Source organism: Astatotilapia calliptera, chromosome 2 (genome assembly GCF_964374335.1).
Source record: "Astatotilapia calliptera chromosome 2, fAstCal68.1, whole genome shotgun sequence".
Lineage (NCBI taxonomy): Eukaryota > Metazoa > Chordata > Actinopteri > Cichliformes > Cichlidae > Astatotilapia > Astatotilapia calliptera.
In genome coordinates, this window is record NC_137423.1 from 24,991,278 (window position 1) to 25,010,059 (window position 18,782).

The 18,782-nt window shown below is 41.6% G+C and overlaps 1 protein-coding gene across 1 annotated transcript; it reads left to right on the forward strand.

Annotated features, from left to right (window-relative positions):
- Nucleotides 1–9,534: 9,534 nt before the first annotated feature.
- On the forward strand, nt 9,535–13,894 carry stc2a (stanniocalcin 2a). The gene is made up of 4 exons (XM_026189303.2): nt 9,535–9,842; nt 11,847–11,989; nt 12,599–12,810; nt 13,021–13,894. Exons 1-4 carry the CDS (start codon nt 9,701–9,703, stop codon nt 13,382–13,384), a joined length of 861 nt encoding a protein of 286 aa, XP_026045088.1. The 5' UTR covers nt 9,535–9,700; the 3' UTR covers nt 13,385–13,894.
- The last annotated feature ends 4,888 nt before the right edge of the window (nt 13,895–18,782 follow it).

An 18,782-nucleotide genomic window follows, 5' to 3' on the forward strand; every position in this document is an offset into this window, starting at 1 on the left:
TAAACAAATACCCATGTTAAGGTTTTTCTCAAACATACCTCCAGAACTGTTAAAAATCATGGAGTGATAGAAAAGCAGAAATAGAATTAGCATGTAATTAGCTTTTCATGGGTACACTACGCAGATGTAAAAAGTGTCATAATTCTCTCAGTTGCAATAACTAACAATAATTAGCTAACTTATAACAGTCCAGTCTGATGAGTTGGTGAAATTAAGCTAGATGGCATGTAATGATCTGCCACCATGTCGCTAGCTACAGGGGGACTGTTTAGGTTAAAAATACCTATGTATCACCACAGGTAATGCCTTTTTAGGGTGAGGCTTAAATAGTTCTAAATAACAGTACACTACACACTGAGGTCCAGTCAGCACAGCATTTTGAAAGTTCTGACAGACAAGTACCAAGATGGCACCAATGCCACATGGTTGGACATATATTCTACAAAAAGACACGGGTAAGCTTAACATTCATTATGAATTCTTAGTTGGCCATTGGGTTAAAATATTAGTGTCCTAGACCCTGACCCCAGATGCTCTTTTGAACAAAATGCTTCCTGTTTTTGTGAAGTTTTACAAATTGAGCTTAAGCACACATAGTGCTAATAAAAAGCTGTGAAGGGTTGAATGAAAAAAAGATTTTTTTTAGGTATTATATCTTTTAAACAACAAGATGAGGGAACTGTGGCATGTTGGGACAAGAGTCCAGCTAAACAGAGGAGGCTTGGACCTGGAAGTATTATTATCTGAGAGTTCATAAGTCAACCCTTAACAAGGAGACCCTTGAAGACCAGTTGCTCTTCCTTTGCCTTCCTTTGCATCCTTTCCTTTCTTGTACAATGCCACTTTCAATCTCTCCTCTGTGATGATGCTAGAAGGGTGGTAATTAGTATAAGTGCACTTTTGCATGTGTGCGCATGTATTTGCACAAATCTTTGTGTGTAATCTGTGTTGTAGTCCTGCTGCTGGTGGTGGGGTTATTGGACTTCTGCTCTACGGATGTCATAATTAGGAACTGGAATTCTGTGAATTCCTGGGAAGGCTACACGGTCCTAGAAGGCTTTTCATCTGCTGCATCAGCCCTGCCCCCTCTCAGCCTCTGGCCTTATGGAAAAATACAACATGTTCCAACACACACCATCACGGCAATCAATTACCCCTAACTGTAGAAAACACATCGTAAACAACAAATATCCCAAAACATCCTACAATTGTAACCTCATGGCACTGAGGTTCACAAACATCTGTGACATGCTGGTTTGATCTGGACCCAACCACTAATTCATGAGCTGGCTAATTAACCTCAACTATTCTAAATATATCGTGTGCTTTATTTGTACCACTATAAGAAAATAGTTCCTTACTTGGTGTTTTTGTTTTCCAAACAAGAAGAAAAGTGGTAAATGCATCCTCAGCAATACAATAAAATGCTTTCCTTAAAGACAGGTACTCATATATAAGCTGGTTATATGAACACAATAACAGTCAAATGCTTTCTGCATATGCAGGCGCCAGAATAGAAACAATGCTTTCCAATCAAGCCATGTCAAACAACACTTTTCTAATGAGCTGCCTACCAGGGTTATTATTGCTCGCGGATGTTGCGTCCAAGATGTATCTGAGAAGCATAAGCTAATCAACGACCCAAATAAAAGTGTGGCTACTCCTCCTACAGAAAGTAACTGCTTATATACCAGCGATTCTTCAAACCCACATAAAGCTAAGCTGAGAATTTGGCAAAATTCACAATTTTTCACTTTGAGGTTTGGCACTACACACCAAGAGTGAAGTAGCTTTTCTAGACATTTTTGGCTGCTGATTTTCAACTTAAATGGGGGCTTTGGTGAAAAGCCTAAAATTATCCTGCTGGTTATCGTGAGGTTAACTAAATTCTTTTGCTTCATTCTGCCATGAAGTACTCGTATTGTGATTTTTGGACTCTGGTTAGAAATGGAACAACAGAGGGTTCGTTTGATATCACCAGAATTACTGATACTAATACACCTGGTGCTACTATAAAAAAGACAAAAAACCCCCAATAATAATAAGAGTAATACGTATTTAAGCAATTTTAGTTTTATTTGTTTTTGGATTCTGGTTTTAGCGTTATTGTAAATTATAGCAGCAAATATTGCTTTACACCTAACATGACAAGTGGTAACTCTAAATTGCCCATAGGTGTGTATGTGGGTGTGAATGGTTGTCTGTCTCTATGTGTTAGCCCTGCGATAGACTGGCGACCTGTCCAGGGTGTACCCTGCCTCTCGCTATAAGACAGCTGATATAGGCTCCAGCCCCGCCGCGACCCTGAGAAGGATAAGCGGAAGAGAATGGATGGACGGATGGATGACTAATAGGTTTGTTTTTAAGGTGTACTGACATTTCTGACATGTCAGTTTGTCCAAAGGTCATGTAACGCGAGAGTATTTGCACTGGGAGAAATGCATGTTGCCAATTATTTAACTGCCGCTGATCAGCAGTTGATCAAGTGCCATTTCTTGGAATATCTTGTTTGAGCCTTGTGTTTAGGGCTCTGTTGAGTTGTTTCCTTTGTGTTTTGAGTAAAGAAATGGATTTAAATGTCCCTTCACATTTGGATACCTTTTAATAGCCCTGGATTGACACCCAGTGCCCAAGACCTCACAGTGCCCTTATGTGTAAAAAATCCGAACACACGCCAAAATTCAATTTAGTTTGCCAGCCTTAGTGATGTTGGAGACATCCAACCTATTAGTTTTTCACAGGTTGGCCTAACATCAGGTTTCACTGGCCTCCATGTAGGCTGGTGTTACTATGTGATGATAATTACACAATAAACATACTGAAAAGTGTAAAACGTATTTCAGCATTAATACAAAACCCTATTTATAAATCCATCAAGGTGAGGTTTCAGCCACTGAACACAGGCCTCTGTAATTCAATTACATTCAGTTCTATTTTATTTATATAGTGCCAAATAACAACAACAGTCACCTCAAGATAAAGACTCTACAATAATGATGTAATGACAGCAAAAATCTAATTGTACCGAAGCAAGATATGCCACAGGATCACGGACTGCAAGAAGTTTATGTTTGTGTGTCTGTATTTTTTGTGTGCACATTTTTATTAAAGGGCAGTGATCTGTCATGGTAGGCGTGCTGCCAGGAGATGTGGTGACAGATGAAATGAATGACATGGAAGAAGCTGTGTGGTTGAAAAATCCTTCAGAAACTAAATTAAGTCAATATGACTTCACCTCAAATATATATGCATACGTCACACAGTCAGCTCATTCACGTATCTTCCATATTACTAGCAAGTGAATAAATTGATAAATGAGGTTGCCATATGCCCTCTCAAACACATTTATATGCCAGGACCAGCATTTTAGTCTTACAGTGTTCCAATGCAAGAATACTGTGAGCCAGCTTGTCTTCTAACACAGTCTAATGAGGCAGCACCAAATGACTATCCACTCTAACACTCTTTCTCTACGTGCACTTCTCTGAATATCCCCCATGTCTTGGCTGACCTGACTCTGAATATGGGTCACAGGCTACACAATCACCTTGTAATTACCAGAGAGTAAACAAGCCAAGCCAGAGGAGAAGTTTTAATGATTGTCAGGCTGCCACAAAGGACCCTTCATTTCTAATGAGGGGTAAGTGTGTCATATTATGTTGCACAATTGTTGGACCTGACCACCACGATAAATATAGCATCCCTCCAATATTATGGGATCAAGAACATTTTGGGTGATCAGTGCAATCAAACAGAAGTGTAACCCAGAAAGACTTCCTCTGCTTCGACGATGATGTCAAAGCTGACCTTACATAATAAACACTTTGCCCAATTCTTGAATCAGATGATTAATTGCTCACCAGTCTTTTCAGCAGCTATGACACTATGTGCCACCCACGTAGTCCACTCCGGCCTCATGTCTCACTCTCATTAAACAGGGCCTTTGTGTCCCAGCTGCTCTCGTTTTGTCCCAGCATGCCCACCTGTGTCTCTAGCCATGATGACATCACCTCTGACCTAATCGAGGTTAGCGCATCCAAGGTGAGGGCTCTCACAGGCAGCTACAGTCCATCTCTTTCCCCTTATCACTCAATAACTCCTTTGTGCTGGCGAGGCCTGTGGGCTTATATGGACAGTAATGAGACGGGGCACTTTGTAATCTGCCAGCACTGTAGCAATATAACCCATACAGAGCAAACTCTATAATAGCACATTGTTTGAGGCAAGTTAAGTGATGGTCTGCGATGTGGTGCTTTCACACCACTTGGAGTCACAGCCCAGAGCTGGCCTGCTGAGCTGGGCCAGTAAAACCTCTCTTTTCACGAGTCAGGTGAGTTAACACACCAAGAGACCGGGAAAAGCTTTGCAGCTTGCTGCTGAAATACTGCGAATTTGTATGCACACTCACAAAAAAAGTTTAATCTAAACACACCTAAATTCGGAATGGTCTTATAAAATAAGTTTTGAATGTGGTCAGGGTTTGGGAGATGCAAGGAGAGGAGGCAACATCTCATGCACGCACACACACACACACACACACACACACACACACACACACACACACACACACACACACAAATGCACACAGCCATAAACTGAGCCAGATTTAGAAACTAAGATATCATATTCAGGTTCCTCGAAGACTTTGGTATGTGATATTTCACAGCTTCTTCTTCTCCCAGCCCAGCACTCCTGCTTTCTCGTGCGCTTTCTATTCTGAGAGAGTTACTGAGTTATGTTTACACAGCAAAGTTTAAAATTCTGCTTTGATTTACTGCTTAGATTTTTTTTTTACAGCATCGTTTTTATTAAGGTTTTTTTGTGGCTTTATTTAACAGCCCTCAGACAACGTAGCAAGTAAAGACGTGGTATGCTTGAGTAGAATTATGTCAGTGATATAGAGGTCATATGTCATCACACAGTTCCAGTGGCTCACTGGTTGGGTTGGTTTGCACAAGCGACTAACTCAGTATTAAAAACTGTTATATAGCAGTTTTATTAGCATATATTTTGGTTTTAAAGGTATAGTTTACATTTTATCTCTCTTGCTGGGAGTTATTTGAGAAGACTGGCACCACTTGTGCACATGTCTGTACTTAGCACAAAGAAAGAAAAACAGCGAGATAGTCTTGTATTACGCCCTCGGGGGAACCTCGTTTTGTCAGCATAAAACTGCACTTTACGTGTAGATTAAAAAGAAAAAAAACAGACACAAGTTGCACGTTCAGAAATAATATCACCTGAGGTGGCTTTTTTTTCTTAAGTTACTGTTTTGACAGCACGGGATACCGTAAGGTTTCGAATCAATCCTCGGTGGGGTCACTCAGGAGTTATTGTCCGGCAGTTTTCCACAACAAAGCCTGAACTTGTAACCAAATTACACACACATGCTTCCCGTAAAGCACCGTAAAGAGTCTGTAAACTAGTAACATTAATTGCTGTCACAGAAGCCTCTCTCGCAGTGAAGCGTCCCCCTAATTCACACACAAATACGCACACACTTGCACACACACCCCAGCTTGGCCTCTCTGTTGTGGTTTCATTGGTCGGTCACTTGCCAGGGCCCCAGGGGTCCCAACTCAGAACACATGTCCGCTTTCTGTATGTTTACAGTACAGCAGTCAAAGTGAATGAACGTTACGGCTGTCAAAGCACACTTGTCTCTTTTCTGGACGCTGTCACCGCAAGAAGACAATGCCTTCGTGCAATGTAAACATGAAAAATATTCTTAATACACCAAAAACAAAACACAGTTAAAAAGTAAAAATAACAGCTTTAGCTGCCACGTGAACCAGACCACAATGATGCTCACACTTTAGATGTCTCTCATCCACAAACCGTCACTGCTCTGCATGCATGCATGTAGATATACAAGTGTGCAGTCAAGATGTAAATGACAAGTGCTTGGAGGCTGATGCGCAGCATCACTGTCACATCCCCAAAATGTGAAAATAGCTCAAATCAGCACTGTAGACTTTATAGATGGCAAGACATTACTTAAAACATAGTATGTTAACCTCTGTAGTGGGTACCAAGTAGTAAACCTAACCTGCTACTGACAAAGCGATTGGACTAAAGGTGCAGATTAGTCACTAAATGGACGTTTATGTGAGATTTTTCAGTCGAATTTACAGCTGTGTTTTGAAACTATACTGCAGCTGGACAATGTCTGATCACAGCATAAGATTATCTTTAACCTTGTGCACAACATTTTAAGTCATGTCATTCATTTGGTTTGTCAAACCACTGAATGTTCTGGCTCTCTGTGCCAATGCTTGGTGTTTTGTGTTGCATTCAAGTAAAACATTAAATATGCATTGCGCGATAGAGGTCCTCGTCTCTCCACCATTCACCAAGTAACTTTTTTTTTCATTGGTTGTACTTATCTGTATTTTTGTATTTCCTTCAGATATCTGTACCTGAGCTGAGGTAATGCAAAAATGTCCCTGTCGTGGGATCAATAAAGTCTTATGTTATCTTATCTGTAAATACTGGGATGCACAATTATATGAAAAGGATGAAAATGCCACAAAACCTGTGAACCATCTCTCGAGTTGCGATATTAGCATCAACTGCATTTATCTTGTAGGTAAAAGAAATAAATGAAAAAAATTTACATGTCTAGGTGTCCATCAGCTGGTGATTTCTCTGTTGTCTGTGTTTCTGAAACTGTATGACAGGCCCAACTAGGCTCCACATAGAGCCACTGCAAATGGGGTGTACACAGTGAAACCAAGTGAAACAAATGTTGATGCTATTGTATTTGCCTAAATATTTCACTTTATTCAACTTTGATCCTTTTTTTTATTCTTAACGACTGATTTTTTTAATGTGGTGGATGGTGAACGAAGTGAAGTTGTTTCTGCTTCCAACGCGAGGCATGCCAGAAGAAGTTTGCAAACTGCTGATGTGCACTGACTCGCTGAGGACTCAGGTATTCCTGTGAAAAAGCTGCAGAAAGAAGCAAGTGCACGTGCCAAGAGTGACACTTTTGCTGAAAGTTACTGTGGCTGTTAAAATGCCAATGATCACAGCAGAAAGGTCATTAGGTTTTTGTGCCTAAACTCTCCAGAGGTTGTTTTTCCCATACGGCCTGAATGCAGCGTCAGTAGGCAGCGGTGATGCACACGCTATTACGAGCCTGTGGTCCACTTCAGTGCCCTGATTGGGCCAAATCGAGGGTGTGTGGACAGCGTGGGCAGTTTTTAACAGACGTGAATTGAGCAGGAGACTTCACTTTGTGGTACAGACACAACTGGAAACGGATCAAGCTCTTCTCCAGACACGTGCCACTGCGCGCTATACACCCTCCTGCGTGGACGTGATGGAAGTCGGCTGGACTTTTAAAATACTGGAGCGTTGCAATTTCCATTCCGTGCACATCAAGCTTAAGCCAATTTCTGATACTATGTATCACTGTACATTCTATATAGCTGTGTGTTTGAATTGAATATTAATAGCATATTCAAAAAAAATCGAGTATTAGGACAAGTAGAGAAGACAGAGTGGGGCAAGATTGTCATAAATTCATGGCAGAAAAAAAAAGTCTACCACATCCACAAGAGGAATATAATGGGAATATTGAAATGCTGAGGTTTTCTGTGCTGCATCATCTCCTAGCCAAAATACCTCCCATTTCTCAGCTGTGGTGACTTCTCCAAAACTCATTCCACTGACTAAAAACCTCAATTAAAACGATAGATACTGCAGTCTCGAGACAATAATTATCTATATTTAGAGCTATAAGTGATCATCATTTTGGTTTAGGTTAAAGCGGGAGTCCAGTTCCCACTCTAGGCTAATTTCATTGATGGTCTAAATATAGGCTAGGTTCTTTTTTTCTTTTAGTTTCCTTTTTTTCCTTTTAGTTTTTTCCAACAGTCAGAGCCAGAGCTTCCCAGGAAAATGATTTTTTCTTTCCCTGAAAATAAATTAAATGTTATGATAAACAGATTTCAAAGTCACAGATCTATGAAATTTGGGCTGCCACAATCAGATGCATGCTTGTCTGTCTCTTCCTCTGTCTGTCCTTCACTCTCCCACACACATGCACACACATGCACACAACTTCCAATAGTTTATGGGGCATCTGAGCAGTGGCGTAATGTATTTACCGTGGGTTCTGGTCGTAGATGGGCCGTTACCACCCACCCTTCCACCCCCAACGTAGTTTGTTACACACCTCTGGGTTTTAATAGTCAACCGATGCCTGTGGTTTGAGGAGGTCTCCTTTCCTTGCACGTTAGGCAAAGAGGAGAGTTGCTCAGGTTGTGGACGTGAGTGCGTTCATCCTCCTGTGTGTGAGTGTAGACAGCTGGGTTCATTACAGAATGGTCGCCCTAGTGCTGTGCTGTAATTAAAAATGAAAAGGAACAGACAATTAGTATCAGTGGGCCCCCTGGAGGCTTCAGATATAAATGCATTTCCCACATGCTGCACCTTGACGGTCATTTCCTGCTGTCCTTGCCATTTCTTTTTTCCACATGTAGCAGCCCTCTGGCATCCCAAGCCATGCACCCATGCTTGCATCACTCTACCGACTCCTATAGAGGGCTTTACCTGAAAAGCAGCAATGCCATTAGGTCACTGGAAAAATTCAGAATATGGAGACTTAATGTTCCTTCTGCAGTGAGCTTGCAGTCATTCCACATGGCATCCTCAAGTGTTGCTCTTGAAAAAGATTCCTCAAGCGTCTCCAAATGTGCAACCTTGCCAGTGTTTGTCCTCTATTCTTAGATCACTCCCTGTAGTAGTGAGTAGGAACTCATTGTCACAGACTAAACTGGGAATTGTGTAACAGAGCTCTCTGTATGTAGTTCCCCATAAAAAAAAGTTAAGGAATTCTATTTATAGCAGTCAGCAGTCAGTCATAAAAGTTATTATAATCTAACCTTAAAATCAGTGTATATTATTAATAGGCTGGTGTGCAATTGCCAGGCAGTTAAATTTCATTAAGCGTTTCTGTCACAGCAAACTTTGCAACCACCTTCTGTGGAAGTAGTGTTCTCACACATGTTGTCGACACTGCGCTTAATTTAAAAGCTGCCTTAGAATAATGAGTAGTAAGCTGCAGATCCACTGACATCAGATTGCTTTTTTATTGCAGAGTGTTTGGACATTACACATGTTACATTTTCCAGCATATTGGTAAGCGTAATGCGTCTTGAATCTCCCACTGCTCTGTGTATCCTATGTAAGTGTTTCCATGGCATAAGCAGACTTTCTGTTTACTTTTCATTGCTGCAATAAAAAGCAGGAACTGCAGCTTATCTTAGATCAAATCAACTAGATAAAGACTATTAAACGTCTGGTTGGGATATTGGATGTCTGAGGGTTATGCTGATTGTAGAATTCAAGTCAGCTTACTCATGAATATTGCCTTAGAGGGCCAGTTTTTATGGCAAAAAGGGGACTTTTCGCTGGACACTCCCCTAAAACCTTGGACGTGGATTTCTGCGTCTCTGATTGGTTGTAAAGCCCCGACCGACAACACCTGCTTAACTCCTTCATCCAAATTGACACCCGGGGCTCTTAGAAATATAGGCAGCATCACTTCCAGCTCGTGCATTCAGTCCAACAGCTGCCCCATAAGCCACCGAGCAGCAGCTCCGTCGATCCAAGGTGCACCCTCACCCACGCAGAGACACTCGCACTCGCCGAATCTTTGCAGTGGGGATAGAAGCTCATTGTCGGAGAAGCAATGTTTGTCAATCTGGCCGTGCTGCTGCTGCTGGTTTTGTCAGTACTGGAGCAAGTAGTGGGAACGGATAATATTGACATTTATGACACCCCCCCGGAGAAACCTGCGAGCCAGAAAGGACGCCTCTCGCTGCAGAACACAGGTAAGAAATGAGTGGCAATAGAGGTAAGAGTCGTGGGGTTTGACCGGACACGTGTTTCTCGTGGCTGCACAATTAAACCATGCAGGAGGCACGTTTAGTCGGTTTTGGCAAATCCGTTTAAAAAATAAATAAATAAATAAAATGTTTTATTTTTATTTATTTATTTTAACTTAAATCCCGACGTTTCACTCGAGAGACGTTTTTCGATACCTGCGAAAGACGATATTTTGTAAATACTCAGATAGAAATTCAGTATGTTAGTAAACTATTAATAGAACGGCGCAAGGTAATAGGCAACGTATACGGCAGCGCATCTAGGTGTGCGTGCGCGCTTGTTAATGTGTGCGCGCGTGCCACAGCTGATTATTTCAGTGGTTAGCTGCTTAAAAAAAATACATGTAAATATGTATGTCTGCGCTGTGTAGGCTGTCTCCTGATATCAGTGCTGGGTGAGGTGTGCAGGTTAGTAGAGCGGTAATGAGTGCACTAGTGCGGTACTTGGTCTGCGCTGAAGGCAAGCTGGAGTTAATTTACTGAACCAATCCTTTGAGGCAGTAGTGCTTATTAAATACCATTTAAAAAAGGGGGGGAAGTATGCTTCACCCAATTAACACAAAGCCCCAATACCACCACCACCATCACCTTCTCGGACTGCTGCTCTTTCCCTGGAACTTGCACTTTATATTGAGTGATTTTTTACCCTCACAGACCCCAAGTCTTGGTCGAGACCGACCATGTGAACCTGTGTCAAAATATTAGAGCCTAGTTGTTATCTTTCCTCCACGCTGAAAAAAAAAATGGGGACAAACTCCAATGCAGGTCTCTCTCTCTCTCTCTGCAGAGACCCTGGTAACACCACTGTGTAATTCAATGCAAGCTGCGGCCAAGCTCGTACGATCCAAGCACATTCCCGTGATGCCAAAACAAGCACTGCTGACAGCGGCTCACTTTTCCTGCGCACTAAAGTTCAACTCAGTGCCTACAAAACCCCCGTAGCAGCCCCCGCCCCTCTCTCCTCCAAACACACACACACAGCCTCACCACCACTACCACGAAAAAAAGAGGCTCTTTGTTGACAAGCGGGATTTCTAATAAGTCACACTTAATCCTTTATTTGCTGTGGTCGAGACAGAGTCTCCTTTTCTTGCAAACAGGGCGCAACTCTGACTGTGAGACAAAAACTGTTCTCACGCCCATCAGTTACCAGCTCCAAAACTTATCACCTGTGTAATGATGTATTACTTAAGTTAACAGTTAACGGTTGTCAGAGCCAGACTGAACTGTAAATGCTCTGTTGCCTCACGAGGTAACTTGCCATCTGCCAAATTAATCTAAAATTGATACGGGGTCCCACTGTGATTTGTGATGTGATTCTGCCCTTTTTTTTTTTGTTTTTTTGATACTTGTATCTGATGCCTGCAGTTAAAACAAAAGAAAGGGGGAAAGAGACAAGCCTTTGATGTAAATGTGAAAAGTTCTCTTTTTTGTGCTTGCATCACTGCTGTTGCATTTTCAGTATGCACTTGATTGGCTCTGCAAATATAAGAGTGCAAGACTTGTTGATGCACATTTAGGGGGGACACTGAAATGGCTGCTTGTGTTTCCTCCACAAGTAGTTAAGGCTGTATCTGCAATGCACCATCCTATCTCAATGCTAGGCAGTGCAGATGGATTGTGGTGCAGAATGACACAGTAATATCTGTCACCAAGTGTTCCTCTGCAGGAACCCCTCAGCTTGGGGAAATTAAGACTTCCTCTCATCCCTGCACACACCCTCCCCTGCATTCTTTCTCTCTCTATTAGAGAGAACGCACACGAACAGCATCTGTGGAAATAGTTATACGCCACATCAGCTTTATGATTTGTGCAGCAATCGGTACTGAAGTGGAGTTGTGCCTCCAAGCTGTATGGTCTTCGTTGCCAGCACGCTTGTAACGGTCTGTGTGCTTTCTATGCTGAGAGCAGATGATAAGGTCCCTCCTCTAACCTGTTCTCTGTTTCCAGCTGAGATTCAGCACTGCCTGGTGAGTGCAGGGGATGTCGGCTGCGGTGTGTTTGAGTGCTTTGAGAACAACTCCTGCGAGATACGAGGGCTACAGGAAATCTGCATGACGTTCCTGCACAACGCTGGCAAATTTGACTCTCAGGTACTAAACTAATCCGTCTGTTAGCAAAAAAGAAAATGGTAAAACAAGAGGCAGCTTTCCTTTTTATTAGTCCATTGCTTCTGAATCATCAATTTTCTTTTTAGAAGTGCGATCATACATGCCCTGAACTAATCATCTATTTCTTTTTCCCTTTCTTGACAAGTTCACATGCCTTTCAGCGGAGTGATGTGTGTACAGTTAGGACTAAGCGTCATGAGCCAGCTGGCTAGAAGCCCAGTGAGCTCCCTTTTCATACATAGCAGAGGTTGAAACCCTGCCAACCCAGGCTTGACTGGGGTGTTAATATGCCTATAGGGTCACATACTAGGAACTTACATTTCAGAAGATTTCAGTAGAAGAACAGCGGTATTTGACTACTGATTACAGAATTACATGTCCATTTTCCTTGTGAATAAAGTGTAGTTACCATTTATAGAACACAACCAAAAATACACTCCAAAACTACTAAAATAGATGTACGGTACCCACAAAATGCCAAAGCTATCTGTGTAAGTACTATACATGCAAGAGAGAAGGAACACCACATGAGCTTGCTCTATAGCTGATTTTCTAGGAACTTAAAGGGAACCCGTCTTTATGTGTACATAGGGGAAGTCCTTCATCAAGGATGCTTTGAAATGTATGGCGCATGGTCTGCGACACAAGTTCGGCTGCATCAGCAGAAAGTGTGTGTCCATTAAGGAGATGGTGTTCCAGCTCCAGAGAGAGTGCTACATCAAACACAACCTGTGCTCTGCCGCTAAGGAGAACGTGGCCGTCATGGTGGAGATGATCCATTTCCAAGATCTATTCCCCAAAGGGTAAGGGACTGATCTGGACCAGGTTTAGAGCGGTATTTTCTCTAAGCCGTCCCTTCTCTTTAATCCCAGATCTTTTTTGAAAAAAAATTACGATTTTGTGGATATTTTTATTTGTTCTTCTGTTGATTGTAAAGATGCATCTCAGTGAAGTCTATCCATTTGCTAGACGCTTATTGTACTTCCAAACCTAATGTGCCTCTCTCTGCTCAGTCCATATGTAGAGCTGGTGAATATTCTCCTGAGTTGTGGAGAGGAAGTGAAGGAGGCGCTGTCACGCAGCGTCCGACTACAGTGTGAGCAGAACTGGGGGGCCCTCTGCGACAGCTTGAGCCTCTGCACCTCAATGGCCCCGTCTCCTGCCAGCACCCCAGTCGAAAACCGCCGCCACCTCATGCCTTCACAGCCTGAACCGGAGCACCCTCGCCTGCCGCGGCAAGGTGAAAAGGAGAAAGCTGGTAAGGCAGGCTTCAGCTCTCACCCACGTAACCGCAGCCAGGGACCCCGCCGTCATAGTCCGGAAGCTGGAGTGGTGGCTGAGGAGGAAGACCCCAAGGCCACCGACATCCGGAGGTGAAAGCTCAGGAAATGGACTTTTGACCTCCTACACCATTTAAAAGCCACACTTGCAGACTTGTGTACACCTTCACACAACTACAAACACACACATATTCGCACACCTTTCAACACACACACACAAATTCCCATAGACTGAGCTGAAGGAAACAAGCCCCGAATTTTCCTATCCTTATTCCGCCCTTTCTAGTCATTCCAGCAGTCCCACATGGTAAATGTGCAGGGTAATCATGGTGTAGCTCATGCCAGACTGTAGGCCACATTATCATTATTATTATTATCATTATTATTTTAAAAATGAATAACAATTGTTGACTATTTCAGCTGTTAGGACTATTTTGGCTCTAATATAGCATTTTCTCAAATCATACTCACTGTAAGATTTGATTATATTTGTATTATTTATTTTATTCTTTATGCAAAGTTGAAATATCAATATGTACATAGAATATCTATATTTATATGAACATGTATAAATATAGTTACAATATGCAATACTGATGACATAGTATATGGTGTGCTGTCTGTCATTCTCTTCACAGTATTGCACCCATCACACAAAGGTCTGTAGATATGTAACATACACTATTTGCTGTTTTCAAAGTGGAGATATGTATTATAACTATAGATACTTGATGATTAATACAAATTGTACAGGATTTAAGTCCAGTTCTGGCACATATGAATTGTAGTGCATGACGGCCATTAAATATGTGCATTCTTCAAAGTGTAAGTCCACTCAGAAGAGAATGAAAATGTAATGCTACGAATATGAGCAGTTAGTTCACACTTGTATGTATCGATAAGTCTCTCGCAAAGCTAGAAATAAGAGCGCAGAGACGCTTCGTCGATGTCACCCTGGCACCGCTCTCTGGGCAACAGTCAATGGGAATCTGTATGCTTCACGAGTATTAGATATATTCTATTCACGTGTCTTACTTTAAATGCAAGTATCACACCACTCTCATTCATTGTTAATAGAGCTCTGGAAACTGTGTGTCAGAGACATTGCAGATCGGTGTCAGTGTGTTTGGTTTCAGGAGCCGTCACTCATGTTCACAAACAGCAGCTGAAATGTCAAATGTGTGACTGTCAGCTATCAGCGGCAAAGAGGATGTTCGATTTCAAATGCCCCCCCCAAAAAAAAATCATAAACATCAGCGTGCCTAAAGTCATTAATGTCCACCGTGACCGCTTCTCTGTGATTTTAATTGAATCGATTATACTGTGTCATGAGGGAGGTTTTAATGTTAAAGCTATTTTGCGAAGGTGTTGAGCCACCAAGTCTTGGATTTTGCATTGTCGGTTTGTGTTTGACCAGTGCAGCTTGAGAAATAAGACCACATTAGCTCAGTAGTCACCCTCTAGCCAGAGACCGTTTCCTTTAAGCAGCCTGGATTTCCTTTCGACGACGGCACCAAAAAGGCCTGCATCCTCACTGAATCAGGTCGAGCCATGCTGCCCTTCCTCGGTGTCCCAGTGGGTAGGAAAGAGGCTTGACAGAAACCCTCCAGATCTCCTGGCCCATATAAATTAGTCCTTATTCATCTCTGGTCCCATACCTAGGTCAGACATGAAGGCCTGTTATTCTACCCGTTAGAAACACAGCGAGGACCCAGGAACTGGGTTAAGTCCACACACGGGGGCTCTGGCGCTGTTATTCTAAATGTTATATTTACAGAGGCCACCAGAGAATTCCTCTGGGTCACAGCCAAGAGCCAGCAAAACAGAGAGGCAGAGACGAGTGGAGCAAGGAGTGAGACGAGCCCAATTTCTTTCTTTCTTTCTTTCTTTCTTTCTTTCTTTCTTTCTTTCTTTCTTTCTTAAATGTGATGATTCACTCTGTCTTTCCTTCTCTGAGGACTCTTCTTTTCCTCCTTTAGGGCACAGACATGCAGATTTTTGACCATTTCAGGCCAGTCACATGCTTCAGTTGTGGAAGTGCAGTTTATGAACACATTTCACCACATGCTGAGGAGTGCTTTGTGCAAAAATAAAAATAAGACATGTTCAGATTTTGTGGCTCAGTTAAAGCTTTTTCACAGTTTTTTCTCCTTTTACTACATACTAAAGATAAAGATTTATTCTCCCACTCATTTAGACACGATCTTAAGTGCAACTTTGAGGCTTTTTTTAATCATTAGTATTATTATTACTATTATCATTATTATTATTTTTTTGTGGAAGTTGGGATTCCTGTGACATCCCAGCATAAGACATAAGCTAATCCTATGAGAATGTACTGTATGTTTGTAACGTGACAATCTGTTAAGCGCTCTGTCATTAGGTTTGATATGGCTTTTTGTAATACTATAGTGGCTTGAATGGCTTTTTTTGCCCTGTATGTGTTCAGAGGAAAATAAAACTAACCAGGTTTCCTGTATTCTTAGTGCTCCATAACTACATCACAGGTTTTCCTCTGTTAAGCACAAAGTCTCTGCTTTCACTGCTTCAAACTACAGGACATCATCTAGAGACTTGTAACTTACTTGGGTGATGTTGAGTTTATAACCCTTGAAGTATCTTTGGACTCTTTAAGTCAGATGAACATTGTTCATTAAAATATTTTTGTCTGCATTTTGTGTTCTTCAAGGCAATTTTCTTTCTTTTTTATCAATGTTAAAGTTGCATAAAACTGCAAACAGACACCAGAGGCAAACCATTTACTCAGCTCTAAGTAAGTTAGCAGAGAAGGCCTTGACGTCTCAGGTGTACCCACAGGTTAAAAGACACCCTATTCTCATTTGACTTGCTGCCTCCTTTCTGACAGTGAAATACGGACTGTGTTTAAAGTTTCAAGGACTGGAAATATCCTCTCTTTTGAAAGGGCCCAAACATTTACGTCAGCAGCTCTGGATTGTATGCAATGCCGGGGCTGGGTTTAGGGTGTCAGTTTTTATGAGAAGGCCCAACAGTGTACATTGCCTCACCAAACATTTAGACGGTGCTCTGATTTGAAAGGTAGACTTTCACCTTTTATTCAGGTGCTCAAAATCATTCTAAAGTCACTTGTAGGTCATACACAAAGGTGGTAGTCACACAAATCCTGTATTCTATTTTTCCATTTGTCTTACTGTGTGGCAGGGGAGAAAGGCAGCAGCATGTCTGTGATACTATATAATTTGGCTTAATTCAGATATGGACACTCTGCAGTTCTGTGTGATTCGGCTTTGCACACTGTGCACTGCTGCATTTCTCAGTTGGTAGTGATAGGGATTAACCACTGGGTGGCGACATCTCTGCTTATTGACACAAAACTAACTGGAGGAAGCAGGTGATTGATTATTAAAAGTTGAGATTCTGAAAGGAAACTACAAATTGTTTTATAGATGAAAGAAATAAAGACAAAATATTTCCAGGTTTACATTTTACTTTGACATCGGCAGCATACAGAGAAGTCGTCATAAGGCCAGGATTAGAGTCTAAATGTCAAAAATGTGAATACAGCTTTAACCTCTTCATTAGCTTTAAGTTCATTTCTGACTTAAAACATGGATTTAAACCATCGTGAGTTTGTGTATGTCTGATACCAACCTCATTGATGTATCTTGTTTTTGCACTTTATTTATTTTTTATTCAAATAGGTATGTGTCTTTCGTTTTTTAACATAGGTTTCATTGCAAATCATAAAATGTCCCTTCTTTAGAAAGAAGAGTCACCTTCAGATCATTGCATGTTATATGTTAAACTTCTCCATATGTTCATATGTAGTTCATACCACACCCAAGAGGTAAGATGCTGGGCCACAGTGTGTTTCAAGAACAGGTCTAATGCACTGTGGTATTAATTCTGCCAGACTTCTATTTTTCCAGTTTTTTATTTTTCCATTTTCTTAACTGCTTATCCAAGATGTGGACAGTTTCCACACTTTGTTTTTTGCCAGTGATAATATTGATGGTAGAGCATGCTGACTAATGTGTCAGTCCATAATTGTGACTCCAAAGGCCATTGCGCCATTTTCTTCATACTTATCAAACTATATGTTGAAACCTCTTATCATTCAGATTAAAAGAAAATGATTCCAGAAGCGATAACTCCCGTAATGACAGAAATGTTTCATCATAGTATAAAGACTGTCATTCAAAAGATTTCTTTTAACTGATTTGCAGTGAGGATTTCTTCAAAGGCAGGGGAGGGAAATTCCTTTTCCCAAGGAGCCACATGGAAAACTTGGACTGTTGTGGAGGGTCACACCACTAAGCTTATAAATAATTTATATTGAGCATTTCAGCTTATTGGTGCGGCCCTCCAAAACAGATCCAGTTTCTCATGTGACCCCTTGGGAAGAGTAATTGCCCATCCCTGTTCTAAGGGGACAAGTGGACCCAAATCAAGTTAGTAGGGATCAAGGGGGTTTGTGTTTTTTCTTTCATTTGTCACATATCACAGTGAACATATTCCCTACTTTTGATTTTATATTTATGTGGCGTATAAAACATTTCTGCTAGCATTAACTGTACGGTGTGGCGTCAAACAGGATTAGAGAGCATGAGAGAGATTATGCGGTGCCACGCTAAGCTTTTTACAACCATGCTTTGAGTCAGAGATGGATGACCTCCTGGACAAACAATGGGCTGCTGACTGGACCAGAAATCTCCCAGCTTTCATGGTTGGTATGGCAACTGAGCTCTGTCAATATTGAAGCGACAGTCATATCTCAGACAAGACTGAACAGAAGCAAGAGAGGATGTGCCTCCGAGCTGCGAAACCTGAGAAAGCTGGTTCCAGGCGCTTTGTGAACGTCTGCCCCGTGTGCTCCAATGTGAACTAATGAATAAATGACTGGGTGCCCAAGTTTCATGGATGAATCATTTAAGAACCATCTGGGGTTAAAGTGTGCACACCACCTCCTTCTACTGTTGGGTTTAAAAAGACAGATGTCCTGTATGTGTGTGCTACAGCTGTCAAACACACCAATCTATTTTCTGAGCTGCATGAAACACATGAAACCTCTGCAGCAAGGCCTACTCTCATTTGGAAATATTCAATACACTTTCAATTCGATGCAATTCACTTTACCTAAATTTAATTCAGGTCAGTTTTTTTATATAACAGTAATTCAGAACAACAGTTATCTTGAGGCAGTTAGAAATTGTGGTCGCTGGCCTTAACTTTGAAGAAAATACATGCTTTACTAATAAACATTCGGCAGGCTGGTCGGGCCAGGACAGAAATGAGCCAGAAATACCTGAAAAAGTCCCATGGAAAGAAAGGATAGAGAGGACAAAGACCAACAAGAGAGGACACAAAGATAACTGCATGTAATAGTAATGTGGAAATAGCATATGAGGCCTGAGTTATACCAGCATACCTAAGGGATCATCCAGGGTCATCTGAGCCGACCTAAACTATAATGTTTACCAAATAACACAGCTCTAAGCCTAATCGGAGGTGCCTCA

What these genes read in the sequence shown, in the direction of transcription:
- stc2a (XM_026189303.2), top strand. Translation starts at nt 9,701, where the DNA reads ATGTTTGTCAATCTGGCCGTGCTGCTGCTGCTGGTTTTGTCAGTACTG. An exon ending in CCTCTCGCTGCAGAACACAG is followed by an intron (nt 9,843 to 11,846) that starts GTAAGAAATGAG and finishes CTCTGTTTCCAG; the next exon opens with CTGAGATTCAGCACTGCCTG. An exon ending in CAAGATCTATTCCCCAAAGG is followed by an intron (nt 12,811 to 13,020) that starts GTAAGGGACTGA and finishes CTCTCTGCTCAG; the next exon opens with TCCATATGTAGAGCTGGTGA.